This window comes from Electrona antarctica (genome assembly GCF_951216825.1).
Source record: "Electrona antarctica genome assembly, chromosome: 19".
In the NCBI taxonomy this organism is placed as follows: Eukaryota; Metazoa; Chordata; class Actinopteri; order Myctophiformes; family Myctophidae; genus Electrona; species Electrona antarctica.
Genome location: NC_136800.1, coordinates 3,897,683 through 3,924,909, shown reverse-complemented (window position 1 = coordinate 3,924,909; position 27,227 = coordinate 3,897,683). Strand labels below are relative to the sequence as shown.

Below are 27,227 nucleotides of genomic sequence, written 5' to 3'. Positions count from 1 at the left end.
CACGAGGCCTGCTGCTGTCAGTCATAGGCATTAGGGGAAAGCCCATCCTAGATCCTAGAGGGCCAAGTAAACGCCAACACTGCTTAAGTAATAAAATTTACATCCTTGACAGTGATCCCATCCCATCACGTCTTCCGGCACCAATGAAGGCCTAACTGTTGTGAGTGTTATCCATCATTAGGCTATGTGTTATATACTTCTCTTAAAAGGAATGAGCCATTACATTGAATTGATTCTATTACAATACATTGGGGAGGGAATTTCATGAATGAATTATAACAATGTATTGTATCGGGGCGCTATCCACTCCAATGCATGGCTTTCCGAAATCAAGTCACGTGCCAGCCAAGTCTATGGACTTTAATGTTTGTTTAGGGCTGTAAATGACAACTTGAGATGTCATCTTGCTGATATAAATAGTGTAAATAATAAATTATTATATATATTATTATAATAATACATTTATTTCATTTTTCACAACATGCCTCCAAAAATCTGGTCGTCCCTCACTTCACACAGTATAGCCCAATTTATTTGTGGCTAGGCCTATACAACAAAATGTAGCCTAAGTATCACGAATACACATCCTTGCACAAGGTGTTTGGCTGAATTACTTTCCAAAAAGTTGGAAAGTAATTCATTTGAAATACTACACCTATTTAAATAATGAGTCTGGCATTATTTGAAGAGTAGCCTATAGGGCAGGCTACTGCAGGTAGCCTAATATTGTTTTAGCTGTCCTATAGGCCTGGTGGGCGGATGGATACTAGCTTACAACAACAAATGCAGTCTATTATCTAGGAGAGACGCCAGCAGGCCAATCTGCTTTTCTTCCCCTCTTGACCAGCACAGGCTATCTCTACAGTCTACAGTAAATGACACGTCTATTTTAGAAGGGAGGCTGCACCGAAATAGGAACGGCAGCTAGTTGGCATCATGAGGTAGGCTACCACAGAAGAAAGAAAAAGAAGCGTAGTCCACCGCCCACCGCAGGAGACTGGGGGATGTTCCACACACACTATCCTGGATACACTATCATTTGGAAATATAACCTCTGGCAAGATCGTTTTTGTGGATTTCTTTTTTAAAGACAAATTCTGGATTATTTTCCCGGAAATCGACACAGCCAACCGAAGTTTGTGTCCACATGATTGACAACATCTGTGTTACCTGAGTGTGGCTGAAGACTCAAGGTGATAAAGTTATTTTAAAGTAATATCTTTCATGGAACATATAGGCAGTTATCACCAAAACATTCTCAAATCAAATGTGCAACTTTTTCTAACTGCTGCAAGGATAGCGAAATGCAGGCCTGTCAGTATAGCATTATAATTGCATAGGCTAATTGTAAGGCTAATCATTGTTTGGTTTGAATTCACATTTGTACTTGTCCACTTATTTCATATTAGTCATATGGCTTTAATATTTAATGCGCACATATTAAGATCACTAACTTAACCATGAATGATATAGCAATGCCACAGACAGCCATGTGAAAGTCTGGAAACTATTTCAGTTCATTGTCATTGTTCAAAATGAAGTTTCTTTCTGAAGTGGGAGCATTATCAAGCAGCTGATCTGACTTCTCTTCTACAAATGGCAATGACAGAGACGGGGTCTGACAGCTGAGGTTATTTTTGGGACAGGCGTTTCAGAGGAGTGAGGTGACAAAGCTGACAAATGTCACCCTTTGAAAGACACATATCTGTGCCGTTCGACCTTGTTTAAAAGGAATTATTATGTATAATTAATTTACTATGACTTTGACTTTATGCTCTGACTCTGAGCCATTGAGGTCCAAAAGGGAAGGGGCGGTTAGGGTCTTAAGCCTCGGATAGGCTATTGCTCCAAGCCCCTCATCTCTTATTAGCCTACTGTTTAACTATCTTATTTATCTTAAAAATCTATAATAATAACAACAATCTTAAAATTTCCCTTCTCAGACTTATATATTAAGTTTGTTGTAGCTATATTAGGCTTTTGTTTTGTTTTGCATTGTCTATTAGCCTACTGTATAGTGAAGAGCACAGCAGGCAGTCACACTGCTCCGCCTCCATCCCTCACACACACGCTCTGCGCCTGTTCACACAGTGGCAACGACATGTTGCCAAATTTGCCAACATGCTCATAGTTTGACAGGGATACGGCGAGAACTGAGAACTCATCAATTAACATAGGCTCAACATAGCTAGGCTACTCAAATATCATTGTACTAATGAATGATTCTAGTAAAGTATGGTAGGAGCTAGGAGGCCTAGGAGGAGGCATACTAATTAAGCCTATACTACTGTCAGCTGCAGCCTGCTGTGGTGGTAATGTTGAAGGCATACGTTAATTTTATTGATTGAAATTTGTATTAACAGTTTTGCAGAATGGGGAGCCTATTGGGTGCAGTTCAAGGAAGGTACAGGTCAGGGATAAAGCAAAAAAATATTTGTTTATATGAGGGTCCACCATTTTCAATTCATCAAAACATTTAAAGATATACAAATATACGCTTCTATGCAAAAAAGAAATCATATACATGTGGAACTCCCTATGGTGTTGTGATCGTGGACTTCGTTGACATTCAGGAGGTATGTTTGACAGCCATCATGGGTATCTTAGTGGTGTATAGCGAATCTTGTAGACCAGGCCCATTGCAAGTTGCTCTATTCTGTAGTCAGCCCTAAACTATTCCAATCAAAATAAGCAGGGGTGAGGTGGGTTCTGGGAGTAAGGCCAAGTAATAGCCCGACCAGTTTGTTTTGGGATGTTTGGAGCTTAATTAATTTTGTCTTTTCTTCTGATTGTCATTTGTCACCCACGTTAACCGAGAAGCCGTCGTCCTTGCTGAGATTGCTATTTGATCCAAAGAGAATAGATAGTTTTTCCCAGGTGTAATGATAGTTTGTTATCAGCGAGCCAGGTGCAGATTCTACCAAGTTCAGAGGTCAATACTATTTTATTTCTACCTTGGCTTGTTATCATGTTACTGGTTTGTTTGTCAGTGGTGGAAAGTAATTATAAGAGCCTATACTCACGTACGGTCTGTAGGCCTGCTATTTATGTACAGTTTTGTGGTACTACTTTTGTGGTCACTTTAGCCTACTTGAGGAGGCTAATTCCATGTTGTGAGTTTGACACTTCCACTCCAAAACCAGTGGTTAGAGTGCCCGCCCCTGAGACTGTGAGGTCGGGGATCAATCCCCGCCCGGGTCATACCAAAGACTCTGAAGAATGGGACCCAGTGTGCCCTCCCTGCTTTGGCACTCAGCATCAAGGGTTGGAATTAAGTCCCCTGTGACATACTAGCGTCATGTCCAGGGGGTGTACTTGTACATCAAGCTGCCTTACGCTACAGGAACAGGAGATACTGTAGGCTCCTGCCCTATGGGCCTCATGGCTCGGCAAGGCTTACTTACTTAGGCGACTTCTAACATCTCAGAGGCAAATATTTTACTTTTTATTCCACTTCAATTATTTGACACGTACAGTACTAGTTACTTTGGAGATTTGGATTACGAATACAAAACATACATTAATGCATCAATTATGATGCTGAAGCCACGTGCAGCAATATAGCTTAATAAAAATCCCACTCGTGTGAAGTGAGGGGCGCTCTTGTCGTCGTACATCATCCAATAAAAAATGAATTAAGAAGCTCCCCTCAAAAATCATACCTGTGTGAAGTGAGGGGCGCTCTAATCATCGTACATCATTGTACATCATCATCAAGAATGGTGGTCCCTTATTAGCCAAGGGTACCCAGTGCCTACCGGCATACATTTGCCGATTTGACACGTATGACCTAAAATTCTCCATTCATTGTCAATGGCATTGAATGTGTTCAGACAGAATCTACACTAGGCTTTAGCTGTTTATAGGAGGGGCTAGCGCCCCTCAAAAATCACACCCGTCATCATACATCATCAATACATCTAATTCTGGCCAATCACAATTTGCGTCCTCACTTTTGTCTTCAATGTTTGTGTTTACACACTTTTGTCTTCAATGTTTGTGACATAAAAGGGGATAGCGCCCCTCAAAAATTAGCCCCATTTTCTGTGATTCACATTAATGCATAAAAAATACAATCAATGACCCCCTCAAGCCAGGACCCCTGGGGGGTCCCCAGGGTCCACGCTGAAAACCACTGGTTTAGCCTATTTTAGAGAGAGTACAGTATCCTGGCTGTCATGTATTCATCCTGTCGCATTAATGTAGGTGGCACTGGATGCCTAAACGTACTGATGGAGCTGCACCCAAAACCTCAAAGTTCTTGAAGGGGTTACAATATTATTTCACTATATTTTAAGATGTAAGAAATGCAGGTTATAGACATTATTTAATGTTGCTGGAGGTTGAACTTGGCCCTAAAGATAGCTCCCTAAAGGCAGACATGTGGTGATACTGTAGCTAAAGTTAAACATGCATGACATTTTGATACTGTATGCTAGTGCAGACACACTGCTTTTTTGCATGGTGTTGCTCTGCTGGAGTCTAGCGTCTAGAGATTGTGCATTTGCTGGTAGAAATGTAGGAAAAGTTAGCTTGGGATAAAATTTGCCAGCAATATTTCAATGTTTTGCATTTGTATAAAACTGTTGGGACAAATAGCAGCAATTGTGGCTCTGTTTAGTATTTCTATGTACTAAGATCACTCTGTGCAGACAGTGCTGGAATAGTAGTCCTAATCTCACAAACTGGATCAGTGCCAAAATTCTCAAGCAAACTACAAGCACACCACAGAAATACCTCCACAATTATTTGCACATATACTGTACGTGTTCTGCTTTTGGAAATATTGAACTGTACTTTCATATTGGGGGCATACCCCACTTCGCTCAAGTTTTTGGACTTTTATGGATACGATCAAGCATTGTAAACCCTGTTTCTAAATGGGCTACACACGTCTGCATGTTTTAATAGTGTGTCTGTGCGCGTTGCACACGTGCACGCAAATGCGCGTGCATGTGTGCGCGCATGCATGGGGCGTCCCCCCACTTCTAAAAGTAGCACTACAACACTGGTCACGATTAAAACTTAAAACTCCGATCTACAAGCTCACAACGTGTCACAGCATGACACATTGTGAGCTTGTAGATCTGCTATTTTTGGCCAAGATTTGGTGTAGATTGAAAAAGAATGCACCAAGTACTTAATAGACTTAGAGAATCTAAGTGGCTAAACTGAAGTGATATTGATGTATTGCATTCCAAATATTGTCAAAGTATTCTGAGGCAAGCCCTGGACTTTGTGAAACCCTGCTGTAGATCAGTGGTTCCCAAAGTAGGGTCCGGGGACCCCTAGGGGTCCTTGAGTGAGTTCCAGGGGGTCCCCAGCTAAGCCTAATTCAGGTCAAACCGGGGGCCCTTGAAATAAAAATGGTTGAAAATCACTGCTAGAGCCGTAACAATCTTCTGTTATGGGGGTCCTTGGCATGGCATATATTTTCAAATGGGGGTCCACGGGCTAATGAGTATCATTTTGGGGGTCCTTGACATGAAAAGGTTTAAGAACCACTGTAGATGACTGAAGTCACACACTGGCCACATGAAGTCAGAGATCCATTGGGACTCGAGCGACACCAATAAAGTTCTTCAAATGGACCTTTAGCTAAGACCGGCCTCTCCCACTTAGACACTCCCACTTGGACACTTTCCAGCCGGGCTCATTCATTCCAATGTAAATATCATGGATTTTACGCATTAAATACTGGTTCATTTTGGGAACTAGACCTTCAAAATCTCTTCCAAATCCGTCAACAAGGCCTTCCATGTTATGCTTAGCTGTGATTGGACCATAGCAGTTTGGGGAGGGGCTTATAGGTCAATTTAACACATGAAATTCAATTCAGGAAGACTTCTTCCATGGGAAGATGCCACTAATGCTTAATTTATACTTGCAGTCGCAGATCTATTCTCGACACCATTGCACGCTGAATTATAAAACCGGCTGCCTCCCATCAACTTAAACAATGCTACTATAGAAATGCCCCTGGGGCTACATGTCTGCAAGCCAATGATGTGTATGACAAGGGGTATGGTGGCTGAAGACTTGTTTCCCTTTTTAAAAATGGCATCTCTGCTGTCTATTTTATGCGCATTCGCCAACCATGATTTATACACACAATATGTGGGTGTTGTCATAGCAGATGGAGACATCATTTAAAGTTGAGATGATTGGGGATAATGACAAAATCAAGTAAGATAGCAAAATGGCTGCAAAGACATGCTGTACATGTAACAAATCAGACATGGATTGGATGGAATATCAAGAAGTACTGAAAGTCTATTGTTGCCTCATTCTTCTAGTATAGTCCCATCTATACTAAAGTCAAACACTGAAGTGCCATTACCATTGAGCTAATATAGCCTGCCTGCTTGCTATGGGGATAAATTGAATCTTGACCTTCAGGGTCAAAATTCCTGTGTCTATAGGTGAGCCATGACCTTTGACCTGATGTCTCAATAAAGAGCAGTGAGACAAAATACAACCACCCCAATTGTATAAGTTATATTGTATTAACATACTCTACCATAGAGTTTGGACAACATTACATTTTATTCATGAAACAAAAGTTACATGGTGCAGCTTTAACGTGGCTCTGATACAGCATATTGCTTTAAAAATAAATACAAATTAAAATAGATGAACTTTGACCCTTTGGTTGCAGCCTGTAATAAGATAAACAAGCTTCTAAATGATCTGAAACCCTTTACTTGTACTTTCAGTGGTAATAGCGCTCAAAACGTTCTTCTTTCCTGCCTTGATCTCCTTACCCCCCTCCCCTCCCCCCCTCCCCCTTCTTCCCTTTCTTGTATTTTTTGGAAAAATGAACTATGCACATAAACAACCCCCCCCCCTCTTTATGTTGTGATGTGAACTGTGATGTGACAATAGTTTATTCTGATTGTGATTGACAGCTCTTTAACTGTCATTTTATTTTTCACCTATATGATTGCAGGACAAAATAATGGATCAGGACATGTTTGGAGGAGTCCCGAGGTTCCTCACCCGGCCCAAGGCTTTCTCGGTGTGCGTGGGCAAGGATGCCACCCTGAGCTGCACCATCGTAGGCAACCCGACCCCTCTGATCACCTGGGAGAAGGGCAAGTTGGTGCTGACGTCCGGCGGACGCTTCAAGACGGTGGAGGATGGCGACGTGTACCGCCTCACGGTCTACGACCTAACGCTGGACGACAGCGGTCAGTACATATGCCGGGCCAGGAACAATGTCGGCGAGGCATATGCCGCCGTGACCCTCAAAGTGAGCCTGCCGTCGGAGATGGCACAGAGGGCTCCTTCTTTCTTGGTGAAACCCACTTCTGCACGCGTGGGTTTGGGAGGTGATGTCGTTTTCCACTGCCGGGTGGCGGCCTACCCTGAACCCAACTTCGACTGGGAGAAGGACGGCCGCTACTTGGGGGTGACCAACCGCATCAAGATCGTCTCCAACGGCGACAGCAGCTCCCTGAGGATCCAAAGTGTCCGCAGCCTGGACAGCGGCACCTTCATCTGCAGAGCGCAGAACTCTGCGGGCCGAGCACAGGCCGCCGCTGCGCTCGTCGTGGACAACCAGGACGCTCGTCACCTGAGCTCGGACAAGACCTCCCTCCTGTCTCACCTGATGAAGCGCAAGGAGGAAATGAACAAGGACATCTCCATCTATCACGCCGAAGAAATCCGCTCCTCCGTTTCCTCCTCCTCGACCTCCGCCAGCATCACCGACGGACTCCCCGCTCTGAATCCGGAGCACGACATGAGGGCATCCGTCATGGCCAAGCTTCCCAAGGGAGTGTTCACGCGCACCTGCACGGTGACGGAGGGCAAGCACGCCAAGCTCAGCTGTTTCGTGACGGGGCACCCCAAGCCCCACAGCATCTGGAGGAAGGACAGCGTGAACATCGGCGAGGGCCGCAGACACGTCATCTATGAAGACCACGCCGAGAACTTCGTCCTCAAGATCTTGTACTGCAAGCAGACCGATAATGGCCTCTACACCTGCAATGCCACCAACCTGGCTGGTCAGACCTACAGCGCTGTGTTGGTTATTGTCAAAGGTAAGCTGACGTTGATAAATCTGGGTTTGCTAGAAACTGAACGAGAGAGACTGTGTGATATGTCCCTTGTTGCATCATGTTTATTTCCGGATTAATTCATGGTTTATAATAACTCTTTCATATCTTCTTCCAATAATACAATTCATAAACGTGGTGGATATTCAGCGAAATGTTGCTATTATATTGCAGACGTGTCTCCAATGCAGCTTTAATCTATTTTCAGAAACTGTGCCATGTAATGACAACCTAACATGATGGAGCAGTAGAACAGTTGCAAGAACAGCCCTGGAACATACTGTAGTTGACAGAATGCATGTTAAATGTCAATGCTAAAAGTTAAGGGGTACAAGAGTAAGTGATCATGTACAGTAGGCCTACGTCGACGCAGTCAACAGCATTCAGTGAGAAGCTGAGAAGAATTGTGAAATTATTATTTGCGCTGATAATCTCGAGGTCTATATTTGTTATTGCAATGGATGGACGGATAGATGGATAGATAGATGGATCAGATGAAATAAAGTTGTGCTTACAGGTACATGTGTGGCTTTGCACAACAAGTTTGAAGCCCCTGGTGTGTTATGAAAGAGGGGTGTTGTGTTGCATCTATTTTCTGCTGGTGATGAGTAGCTCACAGTTGCTATGTTAGTCATTCACCCACTGATACGGGAACTATCTTTGAACCAGGCCTGATTGGCCGGGGGCCACAGACATGAATTTGTCAATGACGATTGTTCACCTTCCACTCCATTTAATGCTGCTGGCTGGAATGTCATTGTAGCCTTTATACTGCTGGGATGGGCAAGATAATGGATAGACACAGTAATATTGGGAGTGTTGATAAGAGTGTAAAAATGAACACTCCACATGTTACGGTGTACTCTGTGTGCTAGATTAGAGGCTTTACACGAGAGAGGACAGCACACCTCTGCCCTTTACACTTGGGTGTGCATATTCATCACATAGGTTCATCTGATTACCCTGGCATACACTGTCAGTGTACTGGGAAAGGTCACAGAAAGTGAAATGAAAGTGTCTCTTTCACTACAACATACAACACAATGAACACATGAAATTAAACCTTCATTTCTACTGAAATTGAAAGGCATTAATATGCCTACATGAACCTAATCTAAAGTGCAGCCAAAACGACACATTTATCAATGTTTCTGGACACTCAAACAACAGTTCAGATTCAGGACTTAAACAGTTGGTCTGATAGAATGCTTACCTTTTAGCAGTAAAGTTCACTAACACCAAAGGTTGTGGTGAGGGGCTGGCAACTGGGAATAAACAACAATAATAATAATAATAATAAAGAGGAAATACAATGTTGCACGATCTGGCTCCATACATACAGTAACTGCATATATGGAGCCGAGGTGTACGACATTTGTTCCGTCTTTTAAGAATGCTTACCTTTGACACAGATCTTTTTTAAGTCTTGGAATGGACTTACAAGTCAACCAGAACCAGCCTAAATTTAGAACTATTCTATATTCTCTTTTTACAGGTTCACACATTTCTAGGGAGCACAAATATTAGCTTTACTTTATGAATATTTTGAATGATTTACTGTACCCAGTGGACATCTTCCATAACTCATGTTAGAGTGCCATATGTTAACACTCGTTTGCTTAAGTAAGCACACATTGGTCAAATTGTTGGCGTGAACCCTGATTCTAAGCTTGTTGATGGATAAGATGTGACGTTGAAACCGTGATGTGTGGTGTTGAATTGAACAGATTTAAAACAAGAATGACACGCGTATCATTAACTGCCAGGTGAAACAAGCGGTCTCCGTCGTGCATCTGTCCCCATTTTTTTTCCTTTTTTTTTCTCCCATATTATTGTTATTACTTTTTGAACGTGTATGTTGCTGTGTCACAACCTCACGGCCGTTGTTTGCGTTCGTTTCCGACGTTCTGTTCGTGGTTCAATCACGGCGTTTTGTTGTGGCTTTCCTGCTCTCCAGTTAGCTCATAACATTAGCAGCGGTTGTCAGTAGCTTTGAGCTGCGGCGGCGTTGCATGCAGTGTGGTTGCAGACTTCCGCGGTGCGGGGCAGGGCTTAGTAGGCAGCCAATCATGACTAGGTTGCTAATACAGGCAGCCAATCATGACTAGGTCCCTACTACGCGATTGGCTACACGAGTGGTGCAGAGTGCAGACCCTCATTGGCTTAGGCGGCGTTTCAGAGTATACCATTGGCTTAGGGGCAGCCAATCATGACTTGGTCGCTAAATAGCCAACAGCAGAGGATGTAGGCCAGGCTTCACCTGGCAAAAATACTGCATACTTATAAGGAATCCATCAATCCATGGATTTTCATATCCAGATTCCAGAGTCGTGTCTCAAGGGTAATAGTTTCACATTAGCTACTTCATACTTAAAACATACATACATTTACTTTAAACCCTTTGGTCGTTTGGCCGCTTCCTACACAGTACTGTACATGAAAGCCTCCCATACCCCTGTGCTGGTCTGCTGTTACCACATTAACCATTATTTTAAACTTCAGCTGTTCAAAAATAGCAGATCTACAAACTCATAGCGCGGCACAGCATCCCGCACTACAAGCTTGTAGATCTGCTATTTTTATTTTTTTTAATTGTGAAAATGTGGTGCAAATCTTAAAAAATATATTCTTTCACAGCAAACGTTTTTAACTCGTATCTTTGCTTTTGGGGGGGTTGGGGGGGGGATTAAGACATAACACATTTGATGTCACACCCATGATGTAATGTAACAAACATTTTGTCACTTTTCATCGTGCCAGAGCCCAAAGTGCCGTTCAGAAGGTAGTCATTTATTTATTTAAGCTATTTAGGACGCATCTGTGTCACCTTACAGCTTTGAACCACTTTAACCGTTATTTTAAACTTTAGCTGTTGAAAAATAGCAGATCTACAAGCTCGTAGATCTGCTATTTTTTTTTAACCCATTCTGGGCGGAAACCCCTTTTGGTGTTTTAAACATTATGTTGTAATTTAGCTATTGAAAAATAGCAGATCTACAAGCTCATAGCGCGCCACCGAGTGGCGCGCTACGAGCTTGTAGGTCTGCTATTTTCGAAAAATCGTGAAAATATTTATTTCAGAAAACTGGAGGATTTAGAAGATTTTTTTTTTAATTTTGAGGTCGGGCCTAAATGGGTTAATTGTGAAAATGTGTCTATCTTCTATGGTGTCAGAGCCCAAAGTGCCGTTCAGAAAGAAGCTGCAAGACGTGGAGGTGAAGGAGAAGGAGTCGGCCAAGCTGCTGTGCGAGGTGCCCGGCGCGCACACCAAGACCAGGTGGTTCATGGAGGAGACGTGCCTGGAGCAGAGCAACAAGTACCACATCGAGGAGGAGGGAACGCTGCGCCTGCTCACCATCCACAACGTCTCCACCAACGACGACGCCGTCTACATCTGCGAGATGAACGAGGGCAGCCGCACGGTGGCCGAGCTCTCCGTGCTGGGTATGAAGAACGCAACGCACCTTTTTATAACGTCTCCTCCACTTCTTCGTCCATAGTTTGATCATGTGTACCGTCCACTGTGCATACGTACATTATAATGCTTCCAATTGAGTAAGATTAATATTGCCACCTTCTTAAACTAATGGCCTAAGTCATTTTTTTGAGGATTTTGTTTTACCTAAGTCAGCTCCTCATGGCATTGGCCACGTGCCTCTGGTCAAATCGCCAAAGTCCTAATTGAAAAGGATCATGGATCATAAATCTCAAGATTTGAGATGTCTTTTTGAGATGTCATCAGGAATAAGTCATTAAGTAAATTGGCTTAAGTCTAAATGTAATCCTGTTTAATTCTATTTAATCCTCTTATGTCACATAACTAGCAGACAGTGTTATTTTAAGTTAAATAGTCCTAATTTTGTATAAATGTTTTTGGTGAAATGATTAAGAAATATCATCATAGTTGTGTTTTGGATCAGTTTTTTTTCCCCCTAAAAACCTTAAAAAAATATTATTTAAGCCAATAGTTTAAGAAGGTGACATTACTTCTAGAAATCCTTTTAATTCCAAATTCCTTTAAATTCCCAGGCAACATTACCAAGAAGCTTCCCAGAAGGACGGTTGTTCCCGTCAGTGACACTGTCATTTTCTGTGTGGAGCTGGAGCGCCCATGTCCGGACGCCTATTGGACCCGCAACGGCGAAAGGCTGAAGGAAGATTCCCGGATTTCCATCGCCTGCGTGCTCAGACAGTACACGCTCACTATCAGAGAATGCCACGCGGATGACTCCGGAGAGGTGGCTTTCATGGCTGGAGACTGCAAGACATCCACGCGATTCTCTGTCACCGGTGAGGACCCATGGCTGGGTCAAAAGCAAAAAAGAATTTGACCTGTGATTTGATTTGCTTGTAATACCACGAGGCTTTATTGCCCTGGGACGATTCAGTTCTTGTCATCCAACATTCAAATACTTCCTGTGTTCGTCCCAACGTTTTGGCAATACATTTGTTTATGTGGAAATTCCCACCCATATCACGCACCAGGAGGCTAAAACCAACTGCTAAACATACAGGGCAGTATTATGCGTGTCTTAACCCCTTTATGGCCAATGACGTAATTGACGTAATGAAATCAATAAATCCATCATGGCCAATGACGTAATGGACGTAATCGATTGATTCCCAATAATCGGGAGCTTATTGTCGCAAAATTTAGCATTTTTTAGCTAATTTGGCTAACGGCCGATGTAATCTTCCTAAAACCGGCCGAAAATCCGTGCGTGCACGGTCGATCACACACGCGCGTGATCGCGCATGCATCGCTGCGTAAAATGCGATGTTTTGGGCTTGATTAGAGCTTAATTTGACTTAGTTATGAAAAATACGATGATAGCTTAGCATTCCGGACATCTGAGAGTGTAACACAGTAGCAAAGCTACTGCCGGATATTTTGATCCAAACCGGAAGTGGTCATCGTTCACTCGCTCTCTTTGGTCAGAATCGGCAAAATGGTGACGTTACCGCCACCATCAGGACTGATTGTCCCAATACTATAGTCTTGCCCCGTCAAAATGAGATATAGTGTGTATATCGCGGATTTTTCTATTGGCATTAAAATGACAAATTAAACATTTGAAAAATGCTGGCTGAAGGCACATGAATTAGTTAATTAGGTATAGCAATAAGAGGGAAAACCAACTGCTAAACATACAGGGCAGTATTATGCGTGTCTTAAGTACCAGGTCTTATGACTTAACTTAAGACCTGGAGGCGTGCGTGGTCAATGCTGGCCACTCAGAATAGCCAAATGGCATTGATCACGCCTCCAGGTCTTAAGTTAAGTAATAAGACCTGGTACTTAAGACACGCATAATACTGCCCACATTGTTTGAAAATCCTTGTTTGAACCCTGTCGGATGAGGATACATGTCTCATTTACCTAATATCTCATATCCTCTCTCTCTCTCTCTCTGTTCTAGCTGCCAGAAAGCATCCCCCAGACCCCCCAGTGGACGCTGTGGTCCAGAACAAGACCGAGTCCTCCATCACCCTTCAGTGGTCTCCCCCCGACAGTGACCGCCCGGTGCCCATCAAGGGCTACCTGGTGGAGAGGAAGAAGGTGGGCTCTCAGACGTGGCAGAGGTGCAACGCCACAGAAACCATCACCACGGCACAGGTGACCATATGCAGCTTTACCGAAGAGTCCAGCTTTCAGTTCCGCATCTCTGCCATCAACGACTACGGCCAGAGCGCCTACCTGGAGGTGCCTGGTAGCTTCTACCTGGGTAAGACTATGATGGCAATGTCTAACGTTTATGTTTCTTAAAGGAGCGCTTAGCCCCTCCTATGCAAAGCGTTGTGTGTCTGTGTGTACCCCACACACACAGCGATGATTTGTTTGGCTGAGCGATGCGTGTACCCCATAGCGATGATTTGATTGGCTGAGCACGGAATCTGATGTATGATGATTTATCATGATAAGAGCGCCCTTCACTTCACACAAGTGTGATTTTTTTCCCTCTACGTTGTGGCTGGCTGAATTGTATTCATTACTTACTATTATTTATTCTTTATTTATTTGACAGGGACAATGCTCATTAATCAACACGTCACGTCAGTTTTCACATCCATGTAATAAATGGGCCAGAGTTAGCCAGAAGCTAATTTACATCTGTAGTCCCTGAGCAGGCTCTTAAAAATGATGATAAAACTATCCATACAAAAACGCATACAATACAAGGACAAATGAACATGGTACAGGGGACAGAGCAACCGCAGAGTGATGTGAGAAGTGACACCAGCCATAAATAGAGTTGATAATTACTCACGATGACAGATTTGATTTGTTTTGAACACATTAGTTATATGCGTTAACGTGATAATTGACGTTAACGTGTCTTTTGGTCTTGGACGATCTCCCACCTCCAGAACCAACAGCGGAGGTGACGACGGGTCTGAAGAACTGCACCGCGGCGACCGGCGAGGAGGCCTCCCTCTCCGTGGAGCTGTCGGCAGTCTGCTCCGCCTTCTGGTCCATCAACGGCCGCCTCCTGCGGAGCGGGTCGGACTACCTCATCACCCGCTCCAAGAACACACACACGCTGGTCATCCGCAACGTGTCCATGGACATGAACGGGGCCGAGGTCAAGTTCGTGGGCGGTGGCTCCGAGACTAGCTGCGTCTTGACTGTGAAGGGTAAGCAAAGCACGTCACTCGGCCAGTAAAGAGGTGAATTTGTACGCTTTGTGCCACTTGGCATGTTTTCAAGGGGCACTTTGTTTGGGCATTCAATCCGTTCATACTTTATACCCTGTGTTGTTTTTGGCAGAAATCTTTGATTTTAGTTTTAGTCGTAGTCTCTTGAATAGTTTTCATTTAGTTTTAGTCACATTTTAGTCACCTGGATTGTTTTAGTGTTAGTCTAGTTTTAGTTTACTGAATCTACAGTTGATTTAGTCGAACAAAATGTATTTTGGCGGGCCTTGATGCTGTCGTAAATTTTTTTTCACTAGTCCCTTCCTAACATTTCAGTCTAGTTTTTATTTGTTGACGAAATTGTCAGTATATTTAGTCTTAGCTTAGTTTTCATTTAGTTTCCATTTAGTTTTCGTCTGTGGAAAAATGTAGTCTATTTCGTCTTAGTTTTAGTCGACGAAATCAACACTGCGCCACTTGTCATGTTTTCAAGTGGCACTTTGTTTGGGCATTCAATCCGTTCATACTTTATACAACAGCATTGTGCCACTAGTCTCAGCGTTGCCTCCTGTGGAGCCTCCTCCCCACTTTTCCATTTTTAGAGTCTTTGGTATGACCCGGCCGGGGATTGAACCCCGACCTCCGAGTCTCAGGGCGGACACTCTAACCACAAGGCCACTGACATTAACATCCCTACCACAAACTAAGCACACCAACATTTATTGGGACAAAAAGGAAATGGCAACCACCAATGGTCTTATTATGTTCAGTGCTTCCCACATCGCGTTGTGAGCTTGTAGATTGACTATGTTTGTAAGTGGTTAAAGGGGAAAACCACCCATTTTCAACATTTTACTATGTCATTAATATACCTTAGAGCTGTTGTGTGATAATAATAAAAAGTCCCCCCATTCTGTGTTTCCTAGAACTGTAATTATGAAAAAATTATTAACATGGTGAAACACATCTTGATGACATCATCAAGATGTGTTTCACCATGTTAATGATTTTTTTCAGACCTCCAGTTCTAGGAAACACAGAATGGGGGGACTTTTTTATTATTTCCACACAACAGCTCTAAGGTATATTAATGACATAGTAAAATGTTGAAAATGAGTGGAATGCCCCTTTAATGCACTTTTTCCCTTCCTAGAAATGTAGTGGAGTCAAAAGTACAATATTTATTTTTTGAAATGCAGTGTAGTGAAAGTCATACAAATTCAACACAAAGTAAATGTATTTTCTGTCCACCACTGACTGGCCAGGCGACCTGCCTATTTGACCACCACTGACTGGCCAGGCGACCTGCCTATTTGACCACCACTGACTGGCCAGGCGACCTGCCTATTTGACCACCACTGACTGGCCAGGCGACCTGCCTATTTGACCACCACTGACTGGCCAGGCGACCTGCCTATTTGACCACCACTGACTGGCCAGGCGACCTGCCTATTTGACCACCACTGACTGGCCAGGCGACCTGCCTATTTGACCACCACTGACTGGCCAGGCGACCTGCCTATTTGTCCACCACTGACTGGCCAGGCGACCTGCCTATTTGACCACCACTGACTGGCCAGGCGACCTGCCTATTTGACCACCACTGACTGGCCAGGCGACCTGCCTATTTGACCACCACTGACTGGCCAGGCGACCTGCCTATTTGTCCACCACTGACTGGCCAGGCGACCTGCCTATTTGACCACCACTGACTGGCCAGGCGACCTGCCTATTTGACCACCACTGACTGGCCAGGCGACCTGCCTATTTGACCACCACTGACTGGCCAGGCGACCTGCCTATTTGACCACCACTGACTGGCCAGGCGACCTGCCTATTTGACCACCACTGACTGGCCAGGCGACCTGCCTATTTGACCACCACTGACTGGCCAGGCGACCTGCCTATTTGCTGTAGGACACATTCAGAGGCATGTACTGTAGATTTTCTATGATCAGCATCTCAGTGTGTGACACCAGACCTCTATTTTCAGTCGCAACTGTCAAGTTCACCAACAAGTCGGCTCACACAGAGGTCGTGACCTGCAGTGCCCAGGAAAGCGCTCAGCTGACCGCTGAAGTGTCCACTCATGATGCGCGCGTGAGTTATTTTACACTTTTTACCATGTTACGTTTCTCTTTCACAGAGTAGTTATCCGTGTACTTGTCACCTCACCTTGTTTCTTATTTATAGAGCGTCACAGTCCCGCCCCCTTTCATGACGACGCCAGGCCCAGGAAATAATTCCCAATGCATTTTCCCCATAGACATTTAAAAAAGTATTTATTTAAAGACCCTTTTAAGCGTCGTACGAAGCCAACTCGAGTCGTTACAAATCATGACAACAAACACAATATTTTGGACCAAACAAATAATTACAAAGAATAAAAACAACAAAAACAAGTGTTGTAACCTGCCGTTTTTTTCTTCTTTCTAATTATTTGTTCGGCCCAAAACATTGTGTTTATCGTCATGATTTGTCATGACGAGCGTTGGCTTTGTCCACGGCATAAACGTCTTTAAATAAATACTTTTTGAAAAGTCTATGAGGAAAATGAACGGGGAATTCTTTTCCGGGTCTCTCGAGGGGGGGCGGGACTGCGACGCTCTATAATATATCATGATGCATTTCTCTTTCTTTCTCCACTTGTTCCCAGGCGGTTTGGATGAGAAATGGGCGAGAGGTGAAAGTGGGGAAGAAGTACGAGGTTGGGACTGCTGAGCGCACGAGGTCCCTCACAGTGCATAATGTCACCGAGGAGGATGTGGGCGTCTATGAATGTGTTCTAGAGGACGACAGACTGTCTCTACAGCTCGCTCTGAAAGGTACATTAGCCCATGTAGACCTGACGTCGAAATTTAAAAAAGGTTTTCTGAAAAAACCTTATGTTTCTGTATCAGTGGTTCTCAATATTTCATGGCAAGGACCCACAAATGATATGTAATATGCCTCCGCCCCCCATCTGAAAATATATTGTTCCAGGGACCTCCCCAGAAGCAAAGATTTGAGTTAAAATGTTCACTCTGTAATAATATTTATTCAAAGATTAGAGGCACATATTCACGATTTTTCAAAAATAGCAGACCTACAAGTTCTCTAAGAGCTTGTAGATCTGCTATTTTTCAATAGCTAAAGTATAACAATGCTTTAAAACCCCAAAAGGGGTTTCCGCCCAAAATGGGTTAACACTTCAATCATTAGCAGGGGTGGGCCACTTTGACAATGGAGAGGGCCACTATATTTCCACACTCACTCCAGAGGGCCCGCACTGGCATTGCATATTACTGTCGTGGCAAAAAATAGCCGACCTACGAGCTCAAAACACGCCGCAGTGTGACGTGCTTTGAGCTTGTAGATCTTCTATTTTGTATACGTATTTGAATTGAAATCCTGAATACTTTTTTGCTGTTTTTGAATTGGAATCCTGAAAAGTAAATGTTTTATTTAATTTCAAATGCCTTTAATTATAGTTATGCTAACTTTATGAACTAAATACAAATACATTGGACATAAAAAGGACAATAAAATTGTAATACTAGTCATTAAGCTACTAATTTATAGACTAAAGTAATTATTACAGCGAGTCATGTTTGCATGTTTGGAACTTTGGAATTGTAACAGCTGAAATCAATAATATATCAGTATTCCGATATTAACCCGAGGGCCACAATTAAGTGAAAGTGGGGGCTGCATAAGTGCATAATGGCCCCCGGGCTGCCAGTTGCCTATGTGTAGTACTCACTCAACGTGGGTGTTCCAGGGGGTCCCCAGCTAAATCATTTAATATTCTACAAGAATGGCTATTTTGTCTATTTCACTACAGTAATGTACATAGACAATATAGGAATTCTGGAACAAATTACCATATTGGAAAATGTTTTTAGATTAGGGTTCCGTGGCCGGCCCTAATGCATGTCAAATTAGGGGTCCTTGAAATTGAAAAGTTTGAGCATAATTCACTGTACAAGGCAGTATGTAAAAAATGTGCTCAGCTTAGCAATAATAATCAGTAATAATATTATTACTTTTGACGAATGGCATTCAAGTCTGCAAGATGGTGTTCTTAACTGCCTTGACTACAGTATTCTGCTTGCCACGTCATGAATTAAAATGTCAAGCAGGCATAGGTTGAAGTTCCCTTCAAATAGGTTGAAGTTCCCTTCAACCTATTTTCTTCCACAGTGATTTACAAATGTAGCTTAAAACTCAAAACCCACTTGACTGTACTCAGCTGCCCCTCAAAAGAAGCAACTAGTCTATTAATGGTTAAACGCTAACGTGACATGGATGCGTTCCAGGTCTCAATGGATTAATGATTACAAAAGTAAAATCGGAACAATTCATTATAAACCTTACACAGATACACACGCTTTAGTTCTGCTCAGTGAGATTGACCTACAACTGACTGCGTGCAGCATTTAGCCTACATATAATATATGTAGAGACAAGCAGTCTCACAGATGCCACATCGCTTGCAGGAACAGGACGTGCTGTGAAGACTGTCAGCAGGTGCGAGCCGTTTGCAATCAGATAGACCTCTGTATCAACATGTAATCAACTCCAGTATGACTCACACCCTCGTCGACACCCCACCCACACCCCACCCCCACGTAATGAAACGCCCCTCAAACACCAAACCAATGAAATGAAATTAAGCCAAATTAATTCAATTGAAGCCAAATTCACTTCGCAAAAACAACGAAAAGACAAGAATATACCACAGAAAACACCATTAGTCGCGAATGTGTTATAATGCGTTATGCTTCTCATCTTTTCAAGTCTTTCGTTTTTAAAAGAAATGGCCCGGGTGGCTTGTAGTGGTCCGGGCACCTATATGCTGCTAATGCAGCCTGACTGCATGTCGCGGGTTCGACTCCCGATCCCGACAACCTTTGCTGCGTGTCAATCCCCATCTCTCTCTCTCCCCATTTCCTGCCAGTCTGCTGTTCACTGCCACGTGATAAAAAAGGCAATTAGCTGATCGAGTCAGTCGACAATAATAGGCAAATCTTAGAAACGTTACATTACGTTACAAACGATAGTTTTGCACTGTGGTAGTAGACAGTAATAAAGATTATGTAGAGCGCATTTTTTTTAAATAAATTCTATTGCTTTTTCTTTTAAGATGAACCCGTCAAATTCTTGAACAAGCCCAGAGGACCCATGGGGGTGTCGCAGGTCAGCTCAGGGGACGTTGAGCTGAGCTGCGAGGTGTCTACTGCCAGCGGGGTCGTCGTTTGGAAGAAAGATAACGTGGCGATCACTGAGGACCAAAGAATCACCGTCACCTCAAAGGGGACTCAGAGGAGACTCGTCATCAAGAGCGCCAAGAAAAGTGACGAAGGACACTACTCCTGTGAGACAGCTGCAGACAAAGTCACATTTCAGGTCAAGACTAAAGGTAAGGTGTGTGTGTGTGTGTGTGTGTGTGTGTGTGTGTGTGTGTGTGTGTGTGTGTGTGTGTGTGTGTGTGTGTGTGTGTGTGTGTGTGTGTGTGTGTGTGTGTGTGTGTGTGTGTGTGTGTGTGTGTGTGTGTGTGTGTGTGTGTGTGTGTGCTTCCTCTGTGTCTCATCAGTTTGTACTAGTAGCAGCATAACATACAGTACATAGCTGTATATATATATTTTTTTCTTTTTCAATAAGAATTTTAAGGTTTTCTGAAAACGTAGGTTAGGTTTTAGAAGGCATTTTTTAGAATCAGCCTTAGGTCTAAATCGGGGAAGACCAGGATGGTATCATAGCATCTTAATTGATCACAAATTAATTGAATTGTCCCCTCAACATAATCCCTTCAGTTTATCTGCTTGCACCTTGAATATGTTCAATTGATTAATGCTCAAAACCTGTATTCTTCCGTGCAGAAGTCCAAGCTGCCTTCTCCAACAAAGAGTCAGTCCAAAGGGAGGTGAAAGCTGTTTTCTCTCAGAAAGCCACTCTGAGCTGTGAGGTGTCTGACACCAAGACAGAGGTGAAATGGTACAAAGAAGGCAAGCTGCTGACTTCCAGCAAGACGATCCACATGGAGTCAAAGGGCAAGAGTCGTCTGCTGGTGATGGACAGCGTGGAGAAGAAGGATGCCGGAGAGTACATCTGTGAAGTTGGAACGGAGAAGCTGGTCTTTAAGATGCAAGTGGCCGGTAAGGGAGTAGGCCCATAGACATGCATTTTATATTGATTCAGTGCTTTTGATTAATTAATTTTGAGCGGGAACCCCTTTTGTTGTACTTTAGCTGTTGCAAAATAGCAGATGTACAAGCTCGTAGCACGGCACCGAGTGCGCTACGAGCTTGTAGGTCTGCTATTTTTGAACAATCGTGAAAATGTGGCCCAAATGTTTGAATATTTTCTTTCAGAGCAAACGTTTTTAACTCAAATCTTTGTTTCTTGGGGCGGCCCTGGAACAACATATTTTCAGATGGGGCTTGGCGGGCAATTACATATATTTTTTGGGGGTCCTTGACATGAAAATGTTTGAGAACGACTGACATAGAAACATGGGGTTTTCAGAAAACTGTCAAGATTTAGAAGGCATTTGTAGAATCGTCCTCAGGTCTAAATGCTTTAATGAAGCTTTATAGTTTTTCCACACATGATCATTCTAACCTATCCTCCAACTGGACATGATTTCAGTATTCAGCTCTAGGTGACAAGACATGTTTATGATGCTATTCTGTGCAGCTGTCACATTCGAAGTTGTGTCTGATCCAACAAAGGGGCTTTCCAGAACATATAAATATGATCTGTGGCTTCATAGTTATCTCATGGATCAGTATGTTCTTGATAGTTGAAAAGCACCTATAACTCTGTAAACCTACAGTAGCTTCATTAATTTACGAGCCAGGCAGCTCTGTTGCCGCACCCTCTTGAATTTCCTTTATTATTGTAGAATATTTCTTCTTCTCCTTCTTCTTCTTCTTCTTCTTCTTCTTCTTCTTCTTCTTCTTCTTCTTCTTCTTCTTCTTCTTCTTCTTCTTCTTCTTCTTCTTCTTCTTCTTCTTCTTCTTCTTCTTCTTCTTCTTCTTCTTCTTCTTCTTCTTCTTCTTCTTCTTCTTCTTCTTCTTCTTCTTCTTCTTCTTCTTCTTCTTCTTCTTCTTCTTCTTCTTCTTCTTCTTCTTCTAGTGGCCACCATGTGAATAATATGGTCAATAGTGTCTGATAAATTGGAAGTCATTGTCTGATGTCACACCGCTGCTTTGTTACCTTTTGTAGACATCAAGGTTGAGTCTTCCTTCTCCAACAAAGAGTCAGTCCAGAAGGAGGTGAAAGCTGTTTTCTCTCAGAAAACCACTCTGAGCTGTGAGGTGTCTGACACCAAGACGGAGGTGAAATGGTACAAAGACAGCAAGCTGCTGACTTCCAGCAAGACGATCCACATGGAGTCAAAGGGCAAGAGTCGTCTGCTGGTGATGGACAGTGTGGAGAAGAAGGATGCCGGAGAGTACATCTGTGAGGTTGGAACGGAGAAGCTGAACTTCAAACTGCAAGTGGAAGGTATACAGTATGAAGAACACGTCTTATACTAAATGCCTCATGGTCTGTGATTGAAATGGTTTCTCATTTTTTGCCTTTTTAAGTTGATGATTTGCGACCGCAGGTTGCATTTACTATGAAAACGAGCATTTCCCGTCAGTCCGTCCGTCACCCCACGCTTCCATATATGGTCATGCCTCGTGACATCACGTGACCTCATCAGGGATGGAGATCCCTAAGGCCCGGCCCTACTTGGGCCCTTATCAAACCCGGCTGTACACTCAAGACACTGCCCCCGCTGCCACCCTTAGATCTCCATACATGCAGCTGACCTGTTCTGACATTCCATATGTTGATCTGACCTCATCGGACCCTGTACACTCAAGACACGCTCCATATATGGCCAGTACAGAATTCATTCCATATGTTGATCTGACCCCCCATGCCAAAGCGCCAGCACTCGCCGGGCAGTCTGCCGTCACCCAGGCGGATGCGTGCACTTCTCGCCCTCAGGGCATCTTACTGGTATATATATTTTTGTACATAGTGATGTCACCTGGATACCTTCGGTTTCTTTTTTAATGTCCTATGACAAGTCAACAATATGACATGACACCGTTGCCCTGGTTCAGAGTTCTTCATTGAGGATTGCATAAGGCAGCGTTGTTGTCTCGTGGCTCCCTTGTTAGTCCCTTTGTGTGCAGCGCTGTCAAGGTATTTCATCTTGCATTCATGCGTTTTTATTAACGCTTCCATTTGGCACATGACCGTTTTTCCTTCAGATGCCAAGCCTACATTCCTCAACAAAGAGTCAGTCCAGAAGGAGGTGAAAGCTGTTTTCTCTCAGAAAACCACTCTGAGCTGTGAGGTGTCTGACACCAAGACGGAGGTGAAATGGTACAAAGACGGCAAACTGCTGACTTCCAGCAAGACGATCCACATGGAGTCAAAGGGCAACAGTCGTCTGCTGGTGATGGACAGTGTGGAGAAGAAGGATGCCGGAGAGTACGTCTGTGAAGTTGGCGCGGAGAAATTGGCATTCAAAGTACATGTAGCAGGTATGGTGAGACGACACTCGGAAGGCGTCTTAAAAACATTATGAACCTGATAAACTGTCCCTTCATCAGGTGCCTGGCAGCCCTGCTTCTGGTGCCTCTTGTATTTGCCATTATTCTTAGGGGCTAGGCAACTCTGCTGCCGGCCCCTATTCTATTTGCCATTATTATTGGGGGCCAGGCGTCTTGTATTTAGGGGCCGGGCAGCTCTGCTGCCGGTCCATCTTGTATTTGCCATTCTTCTTCCTCTTTTTCTACTTCTTCAAAATATGTATATATATACTGTGAGAGCAAAATGGCTGGCATATGAACATGTTGGCCCCACGTTGGGCGCAAGATTTAGTGGCAGCGGTGGCCGAACGGATTGCGGAGCGGTCTTGATACCGGAAGGTCGCCAGTTCGAATCAGCAGTCCGACACATTAAAATTACCACCGCTGAAGTGCCCTTGAGCAAGGCATTGAACCACTACCATGAAATGTTCTATGAGCAGGGCCTGGCTGGAAACAAGTTCTTGAGCTTAGCCCAGATACCCTGGGTAAATATAGTAACTTTGCTTTGCTTTGCTTACATGAGCAATAGTGTGAGACAAAACTGTGGGCCACAGTCATTGTCTGTCACACCGCTGCTTGGGTATCTTTGTACTAGACATCAAGGTTGAGTCTGCCTTCTCTTTCTCCTCCTCCTTGTTCTTTTTCTTGCCAACCTCAGGGGGTGGGAAACCCTGTGAGGATGTCAGTGTATTAAGACAGGGGTTCTCAACCCGTGGGTCGCGACCCCTTGGGGGTCGCCAAATTATTTTAGGGGGTCCCCAAATTATTAAAAAAAAAAAAAAAAAAAAAGATTTATTTTTTCAAAAATAGCAGACCTACAAGCTCGTAGCGCGCCACTCGGTGGCGCGCTATGAGCTTGTAGATCTGCTATTTTTAAATAGCTAAATTATAACAATGCTTAAAACACCAAAAGGGGTTCCCGCCCAAAATGGTTTAAGGTTATTGTAGCAGTCAATTTATATTGGGGGTCGGGAGGGGGCGGGGCGGGGGTCCCGAGACGTTGCCAAAGCATTTTCGGGGGTCCCCGGCCAAAAACGTTGAGAACCCCTGTACTAGACATCAAGGTTGAGTCTGCCTTCTCTTTCTCCTCCTCCTTGTTCTTTTTCTTGCCAACCTCAGGGGGTGGAACACCCTGTGAGGATGTCAGTGTATTAAGAGAAGAATGGCCACCATGTGAATAATATGGTCAATAGTGTCTGATAAATTGGAAGTCATTGTCTGATGTCACACCGCTGCTTTGTTACCTTTGTAGACATCAAGGTTGAGTCTTCCTTCTCCAACAAAGAGTCAGTCCAGAAGGAGGTGAAAGCTGTTCTCTCTCAGAAAGCCACTCTGAGCTGTGAGGTGTCTGACACCAAGACGGAGGTGAAATGGTACAAAGACAGCAAGCTGCTGACTTCCAGCAAGACGATCCACATGGAGTCAAAGGGCAAGAGTCGTCTGCTGGTGATGGACAGTGTGGAGAAGAAGGATGCTGGAGAGTACATCTGTGAGGTTGGAACAGAGAAGCTGAACTTCAAACTGCAAGTGGAAGGTATACAGTATGAAGAACACGTCTTATACTAAATGCCTCATGGTCTGTGATTGAAATGGTTTCTCTTTTTTTGCCTTTTTAAGTTGATGATTTGCGACCGCAGGTTGCATTTACTATGAAAACGCGCATTTCCCGTCAGTCCGTCCGTCACCCCACGCTTCCATATATGGTCATGCATCGTGGCATCACGTGACCTCATCAGGGATGGAGATCCCTAAGGCCCGGCCCTACTTGGGCCCTTATCAAACCCGGCTGTACACTCAAGACACTGCCCCCGCTGCCACCCTTAGATCTCCATACATGGAGCTGACCTGTTCTGACATTCCATATGTTGATCTGACCTCATCGGACCCTGTACACTCAAGACACGCTCCATATATGGCCAGTACAGAATTCATTCCATATGTTGATCTGACCCCCCCCATGCCAAAGCGCCAGCGCTCGCCGGGCAGTCTGCCGTCACCCAGGCATGGATGCGTGCACTTCTCGCCCTCAGGGCATCTTACTGGTATATATATTTTTGTACATAGTGATGTCACCTGGATACCTTCGGTTTCTTTTTTAATGTCCTATGACAAGTCAACAATATGACATGACACCGTTGCCCTGGTTCAGAGTTCTTCATTGAGGATTGCATAAGGCAGCGTTGTTGTCTCGTGGCTCCCTTGTTAGTCCCTTTGTGTGCGCTGTCAAGGTATTTCATCTTGCATTCATGCGTTTTTATTAACGCTTCCATTTGGCACATGACCGTTTTTCCTTCAGATGCCAAGCCCACATTCCTCAACAAAGAGTCAGTCCAGAAGGAGGTGAAAGCTGTTTTCTCTCAGAAAGCCACTCTGAGCTGTGAGGTGTCTGACACCAAGACGGAGGTGAAATGGTACAAAGACGGCAAACTGCTGACTTCCAGCAAGACGATCCACATGGAGTCAAAGGGCAAGAGTCGTCTGCTGGTGATGGACAGTGTGGAGAAGAATGATGCTGGAGAGTACGTCTGTGAAGTTGGAGCGGAGAAATTGGCATTCAAAGTACATGTAGCAGGTATGGTGAGACGACACTCGGAAGACGTCTTAAAAACATTAAACCTGATAAACTGTCCCTTCATCAGGTGCCTGGCAGCCCTGCTTCTGGTGCCTCTTGTATTTGCCATTATTCTTAGGGGCTAGGCAACTCTGCTGCCGGCCCCTATTCTATTTGCCATTATTATTGGGGGCCAGGCGTCTTGTATTTAGGGGCCGGGCAGCTTTGCTGCCGGTCCATCTTGTATTTGCCATTCTTCTTCCTCTTTTTCTACTTCTTCAAAATATGTATATATATACTGTGAGAGCAAAATGGCTGGCATATGAACATGTTGGCCCCACGTTGGGCGCAAGATTTAGTGGCAGCGGTGGCCGAACGGATTGCGGAGCGGTCTTGATACCGGAAGGTCGCCAGTTCGAATCAGCAGTCCGACACGTTAAAATTACCACCGCTGAAGTGCCCTTGAGCAAGGCATTGAACCACTACCATGAAATGTTCTATGAGCAGGGCCTGGCTGGAAACAAGTTCTTGAGCTTAGCCCAGATACCCTGGGTAAATATAGTAACTTTGCTTTGCTTTGCTTACATGAGCAATAGTGTGAGACAAAACTGTGGGCCACAGTCATTGCTTGGATATCTTTGTACTAGACATCAAGGTTGAGTCTGCCTTCTCTTTCTCCTCCTCCTTGTTCTTTTTCTTGCCAACCTCAGGGGGTGGAACACCCTGTGAGGATGTCAGTGTATTAAGAGAAGAATGGCCACCATGTGAATAATATGGTCAATAGTGTCTGATAAATTGGAAGTCATTGTCTGATGTCACACCGCTGCTTTGTTACCTTTGTAGACATCAAGGTTGAGTCTTCCTTCTCCAACAAAGAGTCAGTCCAGAAGGAGGTGAAAGCTGTTCTCTCTCAGAAAGCCACTCTGAGCTGTGAGGTGTCTGACACCAAGACGGAGGTGAAATGGTACAAAGACAGCAAGCTGCTGACTTCCAGCAAGACGATCCACATGGAGTCAAAGGGCAAGAGTCGTCTGCTGGTGATGGACAGTGTGGAGAAGAAGGATGCTGGAGAGTACATCTGTGAGGCTGGAACGGAGAAGCTGAACTTCAAACTGCAAGTGGAAGGTATACAGTATGAAGAACACGTCTTATTCTTCACGATGTTTCTGAGCTATGATACCTATAGTTCCTCAGAGCATAATGTCAAACTATCACATTTTACTGATTATATAAATTGCTCAATATTAAGTATTATTTAAATTATTATTATTTAATCTTTTTACTTTTTACAAATATGGCTTTAAAGCAACGGCTTGTTTCATGGTGGGATGTCTGGTTGTCTGTATTAATCATGTTCTTTTGTGTTGTAATGTTGAAATTATCTGTATTTCTTTGTCCTGTGTT

The 27,227-nt window shown here is 43.9% G+C and overlaps 1 protein-coding gene across 50 annotated transcripts in view; it reads left to right on the top strand.

Moving 5' to 3' along the window:
* Nucleotides 1-880: 880 nt before the first annotated feature.
* The window catches only part of obscnb (obscurin, cytoskeletal calmodulin and titin-interacting RhoGEF b), a 123,979-nt gene continuing 97,632 nt past the window's right edge, over nt 881-27,227 (top strand). For 29 of the 50 annotated variants that reach the window (XM_079530081.1, XM_079530091.1, XM_079530098.1 and 26 more), the window contains exons 1-15: nt 882-1,193; nt 6,950-8,045; nt 11,235-11,504; nt 12,090-12,350; nt 13,481-13,786; nt 14,430-14,696; nt 16,690-16,796; nt 17,353-17,521; nt 19,822-20,097; nt 20,558-20,833; nt 21,906-22,187; nt 22,949-23,224; nt 24,525-24,806; nt 25,569-25,844; nt 26,667-26,948. In XM_079530081.1, the coding sequence (XP_079386207.1) occupies nt 6,959-8,045; nt 11,235-11,504; nt 12,090-12,350; nt 13,481-13,786; nt 14,430-14,696; nt 16,690-16,796; nt 17,353-17,521; nt 19,822-20,097; nt 20,558-20,833; nt 21,906-22,187; nt 22,949-23,224; nt 24,525-24,806; nt 25,569-25,844; nt 26,667-26,948 (4,417 nt within the window). In that variant the 5' untranslated portion in view covers nt 882-1,193; nt 6,950-6,958. Of the gene's footprint in view, nt 1,194-6,949; nt 8,046-11,234; nt 11,505-12,089; nt 12,351-13,480; nt 13,787-14,429; nt 14,697-16,689; nt 16,797-17,352; nt 17,522-19,821; nt 20,098-20,557; nt 20,834-21,905; nt 22,188-22,948; nt 23,225-24,524; nt 24,807-25,568; nt 25,845-26,666; nt 26,949-27,227 lie in introns of all 50 variants that reach the window. The other 21 variants (XM_079530107.1, XM_079530106.1, XM_079530101.1 and 18 more) reach the window with 6 other exon arrangements.